The sequence below is a fragment of the Trichoplax adhaerens genome, genomic scaffold (assembly GCF_000150275.1).
Source record: "Trichoplax adhaerens TRIADscaffold_11 genomic scaffold, whole genome shotgun sequence".
NCBI lineage: Eukaryota > Metazoa > Placozoa > Uniplacotomia > Trichoplacea > Trichoplacidae > Trichoplax > Trichoplax adhaerens.
The window spans coordinates 2,045,767-2,053,319 of NW_002060953.1; the positions used below are offsets into that span (position 1 = coordinate 2,045,767).

General features: G+C 29.7%; 1 protein-coding gene across 1 annotated transcript; it reads left to right on the plus strand.

Moving 5' to 3' along the window:
- Positions 1-1,717: 1,717 nt before the first annotated feature.
- On the plus strand, positions 1,718-6,929 carry TRIADDRAFT_59606 (uncharacterized protein; the record flags this gene model as incomplete). The annotated part of the gene is made up of 10 exons (XM_002115510.1): positions 1,718-1,778; positions 2,080-2,130; positions 2,367-2,681; positions 3,437-3,594; positions 3,932-4,049; positions 4,847-5,083; positions 5,172-5,329; positions 5,487-5,763; positions 6,257-6,408; positions 6,633-6,929. The coding sequence occupies 10 exons, from the start codon at positions 1,718-1,720 to the stop codon at positions 6,927-6,929; spliced, it is 1,824 nt and encodes a 607-aa protein (XP_002115546.1).
- Between the last annotated feature and the right edge of the window lie 624 nt (positions 6,930-7,553).

A 7,553-nucleotide genomic window follows, 5' to 3' on the forward strand; every position in this document is an offset into this window, starting at 1 on the left:
GTCACAGAATTTTTCTTAATACTAATTATTAATGATTAATTACCGAAATGCATATTACATTAATACCGTAATTGAGCAGAAAATGGAAATACTCATAGAATGTCTTATAAATTAGTTCGAATATTAATGGGCCAGAAAATTATTGTAATTTAATTTCAGCGTAAACAGGAACAGCTTCTAGTCTTGTTATAAGAAAAAATAGATTTATAGTTGATTGTGTTAACAAATTGTGAACATCTTTATTCTTCTATGTATATCAAGTTGATTTTTAATATTAAAAATGACATTTTTATTCTCTATTTTACTTTGTTATAGCTTACCCAATGCGGTGTTAGAAAGATTCTGAATCAAATTGCAATCACTTAGGTGAAGATGATAATCTTCTAGTAATAACTAGAAATTCGAAAATAATTTTCTATTATGCGAAATAGTCTACTAAAGTTATAAAATTTATTCTTGCACAAAAATAAGTAGAGATAGTAGCGTGATGTTTGATTGCAAATCATACAAGTTTTTTATTAGTATTTACAGATTTATTGTCAAATCATTGAATCTGAATAAATTAGTACATTTTTAAATTCTGTTCAAGAACAGTTATTGACTTAAGATACATAGCTACGGCATGGTGTCCATCAATCTTGTCTTATTAAATAATTATAATTATTGTTTCTTAAATTATTAGTAGTTATAGACTTACTTGCAAATTTTATTCAGCATATTTTTCATGCTGTATTCAGTTGTGATAGCTCTTGTCAAACATCAACATTACCAGCCCTCTAAAAATATTAATCTTGTTCTGAGATGTTATAGCTAAAACAGCATAATATTCTTCCTACTAAATCTTACTTCAGACTAGCTTTGCAATCTCGACCGGCCACTAGCAGCTTTGGTTGAACTAATAAGATCTTTACGAAATAGCCTCCAACTGCATAAAATCAATTCATCTTGGCTGTACTGACATTATGCTGATGTGAAGTAACTTAGTATCGTAATTATAGACTGTAACGGTGATTATTTGCTAGTATACAGATGATTACATACAAAAAAATGTTGAGCTACTAATAAGGTTAAAGGTGAAAAATATACCGATGAATAATATGTTAGGATACGTTTAATTCATCGTACTTCGAGTAGTAGGAATACTTTCTCGCAAATACTTTAATCGCTTCCATATTGGATTAATGATTTCCAGCTATAAATGGTGTTACTAGTAACAACTTAATTATGTGTAAATGAGGTAAATGTTGCTGTGCTAATTGTAGCTACGAAGGCTAAGGGAAAGTATATAAACAAAAGACACTTTAGATTATATGATTGTTCTTTTTAGAAGTCTTTCAGTGGTTCTATTAAGCAAGAGTAGTGTTGTGTGTAGCTAATCTTTCCATTAGATCTATTAAATTTCTAATTTTCTAAAAATTTTAAATTTTTGTGTTCGGATCTTATCGCAGCAAATGATAAAATTACTGCTATAGGTATACTTTCACTTCCTTATTGATATTTTTTAATAGAAAATACCCGCTTAGCGGATATGCAATTATTGCAAATATGTGATTTATAGAATTCTATTCTTGGCATTCTAATAGTAAATAACTGTCAAATATTGTAATAGCATATAAATAGAATATGAATAGAATTCATCGCATTTTCTGAAATTTACCACAAGGTAGATAACATCTATTGCAGGTGCTTCTTCTTTTCACTATATGGATAAATCAGGATGGCTATCTTCAATGTTACATGGATATTACTCAGTTTTACATGTGGAATACTAATCCAAAGTTAGTTTTATAGTGTGGTATTAACACTAACAATATTACTTAGTCAATACTGTAATTAAGCAGACTGTAGCGATACAATACATTATGTATTAGTTCATATAAATCGTTAGGAAGAAGTAATAATAACTTGAGTTAAACGTTGATGAGAGCAATTTCTGAACTTATTTCTTTGTATGAGTAAATGTAGAATTATACTTAACTCCATATGAAAATTATAATTACTAGCATTCTTTATATTTAACAAATTTATTTAAAACATTATAGAAAGAAGTTTTGTTCTCTATTTCTACCTTAATTATAGTATGCTTTGGTCGCAGCCAGGAAGATTCTGGGATGGTTTGTAATCACTTAGGTAAGTGGATACTATATTCTTCCCTTAATAATAGAATAGAATCAGTAGCAATTTTCTTTTTTCTTAATCAAAGTAGCGTCGGCTATTTTCTTAATTTTTTGTACAAACATACTGTACAATACGTTGAACTAGCTGTAATTAATTCTAATCGCTATTTTACAATTATATAAACGATTATTATAAGCTTATTATTAAATGCAACTTTTATTCCTGGTGTTTATTGATACTGTACGTAGCGGATTTACCTCCCATCAGAAAAGTGTTTTCCGTTACCGAATGTACACAATTTAAATTAACATGGAGTCCACCTGCAGTTCAATCCCACTGTATTCCCGAACTTCGCTATCGGGTTCACTATAAAATTTATTCTAGTAATAGAATTTTGGATTGGAAAATTGCATGCAATAATACTTCAATAGCTAACTGTGACATTTTAATCAGCGGCCGCTTGATAGGCACAACAATAGTTTATAAAGTTGAAGCCTTTTTGATTCAAAATATTGCCATCACTTCATCCACTTACTATTACAGGAATTGGCCAAACTTAAACTGTAAGTTGCTACTTTTAGATATTGATAAGGCTATCCTCTGTTAACATGAACTTGCGAATGTATTTTAAAACTTATTTAAATTGGAATCAGCAAGCAAGACTTCTTTCATAAAATTTAGCCTTGGTTCGGAGAAGAGAAATAATATTTTACAACGATTAAGGACTGCCTTTGCCTTAAGGAAATATCTATAGTAAATCTACTTCACTTTGCTAGTTATCATTTGAGTAAATTGGTTGCTTTTCTGTACAGTTAACACAGGCAATGATAAAAATTTTGATTGGCTCAAATTTTGAAAGACATAGACCATGTTATTGCACCTTTATTAGAGAGTTTTTTATTCCATGCATGAAAAAGTAAATTTCTACTTGTAGTTATTTAGTTACGTTCTTTTTATTGACTTGAGATACACCAATTTAGATCTATCTACCTAGCTTGCGTTCAAGTTTCTCGATTAGTTGCCATCCATAAGTTACATTTAAATACTAGCTCTTACATACAAGTACACAGCCACTGAAATGATTTTCAAGAACTGCAGTAGAACATTAAATATATACAAATAGAACTTATAGTATTAATCTTTGATATCAATATCTATCCATACCGATGGCAACAACAATTGTGTCAGTTTTCTACGATATGCAAGTACAGCGATTCATGCTAACTTATTAAACGGTACAACTAAGTTATTCTAAAATGGCATTTGCATTGCAATGTACGTGTTCCTGATTTTAAATTGTTATCATGTCGCATTATAGTTAAACCGGTACCCCCAGAAGATTGCAAAACTGTAATCAATTATGAAAAAGAGACTGTTCGTTTAACATGCAATCGCCATAACCGATGTTTCTATGGGTCAGCATATGCATATAATTTCTACTTGGCAATTCAAAATCAAACTGGAGTTGTGGAGAAAGTAAGGAATGTTGATAGTACTTCATTACATTTCGAGTCATATTTTATTTTTGTTAAGTCTATATATACTAAATATACCCTATAATTCAAATTAAAACCAATTTTACTAGCCATGGTTTTGTTGATTAATTTAATGATTTTATATTTATAATTAGTTATTAAAAAGTTGATTGCCGATATTTGAATATGATTTTTAGTATACACAGGATGGCTCAAGAATTAAAATCCTGCCTTTCTCGCAACTAAATAAAACAATTTCTTATTACTGGTACGCCAGCTCTACAACTTACAGTAATAAAGAAAGCAAATTTACGGCACATTATCCTTTTCAAATAAAGATTACCGATGCTGAACCAAAATTGAATGTTAGTCAAAGCACTGTTCAAGCTGACATTCTAACGCATTTTACTTCGAAGCCAACTACGACCGAGCCAATCAACTATTGCAATATAAACCGTAAGTAAAATTTTCTACATTCTTTAATCATGCATTTAAACAGAAAATTAATAGAATTTCGCGTCTTTAATCTTCTTAATTGCCGCTACTATTACGTAATTGGCACTTAAATAGCAACATCCTTTAATCTTACCGATTTGACTGACTCCGCATGCAAAATCTACTCTTAAACTCGCTTTCATAATAATTTAGTTGTAATTAATCTAAGATTGCTTGTTGCACTTTTATAAATATTACACTAATACAAAGTCTTGGTTTCTGTCGATGAGTTTACTTTCGATTCTTTGTAAATCATAAAAATACGTAAAAATTAAGGGATAGTCGTCATACTTAACTTAAATATTTGGTTTGATGGAAATTGAATTATCATTACTACGTATAATTGGCAATTGGAGCCACTGATACTGTAGACTGATTGATGGCGGGTGATTATTAAATAATATCAATTACAGTATTAAGGATGAAAGAAGCTGCTAAAAATCATTATTCGATAGTAAACAAAGAGGAAGCAATTCTTATTAAGATATTTAATTAGTCTTAGCTTAAGATTTTAAGAATAGCAATGTGCTTATAAATTTCGAACTGAGCTATTAAGACTGTAGTTATAGTAAATCCTCATTTTTTTACTTGAAACTTCATGCTATCAAGTTACTAAAACTGTAAATAATTCTTTTTTGTATAAATCAGATGGAGGATGTAAAAAAAATGTCCATTTTTTTCAGACAAATTGCCCTCTATCCAGAACATCAAAGTAGACACAATATGTACTCATTTCATTGTTAATTGGTCTCCTATAGATGTTAATGCTAACTGCTTACCATTAATTCGATATGGCGTTCGTTATAAAATTTATTCGCCTAGCAATAATGTTGATTGGCAATATTCTTGTAACCAAACGAGGGGGACAAGTTGTCAAATTGAAATTAATGGGAGACTGATAGGTGCTACCGTCGTCTTTAAAATTTTAGCCGCTACCAGTGACAACAAATTAACAACATCCAGTGACTATTACCGTAGTTGGCCAGCTTTAACATGTAAGCTAATACTAGGGTTTTGGTATTTCGCAATAAATAGATCTAATGATGGTGGATAATAAAATAAAAATATCAAATTTTGTTTCAGTCAAACCTGTGCCTCCGAAAGAATGTTTAGCTTCGGTTGATTACAAAAAGCGAGCTATTATACTAACTTGTAAACAGCATGATCGTTGTTTCTATGGTTCAATGTACTCTTATAATTTTTATATCTATATGAAAAACTCATCGAAATTGATTCACCAGGTAGGTAATTAATAAAGCCAGAAGTAAAATAATTTTCGGCTTTAATTTATAATTTTCCATATTAACCAATTGACTAGCCTACTTTTTGTTAAGCTTAAGTTGCGCAATTTAGTAGAGATTCATGAAAATTTTATCTATTCCAACTCTTTCTTAATAGTTTCAGGTAGGCTATACAAGAAGCAGAGTTGTCAGCTTTGACCTGTTGGATCTAGATACTGCCTATTATTGGTTTGCCAACGCAGAAAGATTTAATGGGAAAACTAGTCCGAACAGTACTCCATCAAATTTTGAAATATTATCACAACATGTGCCTCAATCGTTCAAAAAATCACTGAAAGTATCTCAGCTCATGAAACACTCCGGAAAGACAAATTCTTCTAAGCCAACATCCTTAATTATTAATTATAGCAACACTAGTGAAATCAACAATCTAGGTTGGTATTTTATAGAATGTAAACTAATGTCTATGTAAATAGTTACAACATAAAATATATCCAAATAATATGCTAATATAATAATAGTAATACGTTAAATGTGCGTAGTTGCATAGTCTTAATTATCAATAGTAGCAGCATCAATATGCACTGCTAGTATGGAATATTTCACGATTGCATGAATAATTAGACGCAAAAAATTATTGCCATAGGAAAAATTGGGATAAGCATTAAATAGAAGAGGCAATACGTGAAATGTTTTTAATAATCGGCATTTAATGCAATAATATATGATAATGTAAGTTTAGTTTGGCTATTAAGCTAACTAGTTTTATTTCGTTTTCATCCTCAAATTAACAGAAATTAGAAAAGAGTATGCTTTATGAACTATTTGTATATTAATTAAAGAATATATTGTAGTAGCTACGTAAAAATTTGACTTGTTCAGCTAAAAATTAAATTAAAAAAATGCTGATCTATTGATTTCTTTCAGAACGCCGCCCCAACCCACCCACTATATGTTTAATTTATCCGAATTACTCAAGCAGAAAAATTAAATTATTCTGTGATCCATTAATTGATCAAGAAGATCACTGGAAAGAAATAATTCTAATAATCTGTCTTGCAGAACGGTTGGAAACACAAGTAATTAGCTAATCTATTATCGATAATAAAAGGCAGTTGTAAAGTAACAACATTCTGATTTTTATCTGTTTTTTCGCTTTTCGATATTATTCTCTTAATAGTCTTATTATCCTGTTTAAATGCTAATTTTTATATCTATAGGTGCCAGAAAGCTAATGCTAGTTTAATTTGGCATTTTGTTCGACATGATTGATTTTTTGCATCCTGTTTTTTCTTCTATGTAGATTAGTAAGGATTATGAACGCAAACAATTCGATCTTGCAGGATTTAATTTGTTCAAATTTGATTCGGATCATCTCTGGAAGGCTAAAATTAAAAACTATCAAGATAGATTTAGCGATTATTGTCCCACTAAGCAATTTCAAATATTCTCCAGAATAGCTAAACAATTTACGAATCTTGACAAGTTAACGCTTGTGAATGATATATGGCTCCAATTGAATACTACTGCTTCAGCTACAGCGAATCCTGGTATGAAAACTAAACTTATTTTATTATTTTCTCTACTATTTGATAATTGAAATAGCGAACAATCTATCAAAATGTAATAGACTCAAATAATAATGAAGCCATCGTCACATTCATGAAAATAATAATTTCCGTAATAATTTTATTTTGTCCATTTTTAATAATAAATTGCTACGTACAAAAAAAATTTCAATATCTCCGTAATAATAAATTTATTCTAGAAAATCAGTTGCTAGTATTTCAAGTATTTCCTTCATCAGCAGCCTTAATTAGTATGAAAAAAATCTATCAACGCTTTTAACTATACAGTAGTCTACTAATTCAAGTTAATTTCAGCTATTACTGGGATCCCTCTGGACAAAACTGCTTCTATCTAATTTTATCATTATCATTATTTATATTCTTTCAAGGCTATTTGACATAACTAACCAACTTTTTAATGTCAGCTCTTTTTGATCATTTCTCCACATTTGACAGAAATTTTAATCATGCTACGTTCTATTTTGCTTCCGCTATTAAATGGTTTCTAAGTAGAAATTAATATTTAGTCTATCATTTCCTCCCTATTTCATGACATTAATTAAAATGACGAAGTCATATTTAAATTTGATTTATATAGCTGCCATCATTTTAATCTTAAATTACTATCGCCAATTCTGTAATATCGCCCTTATCTA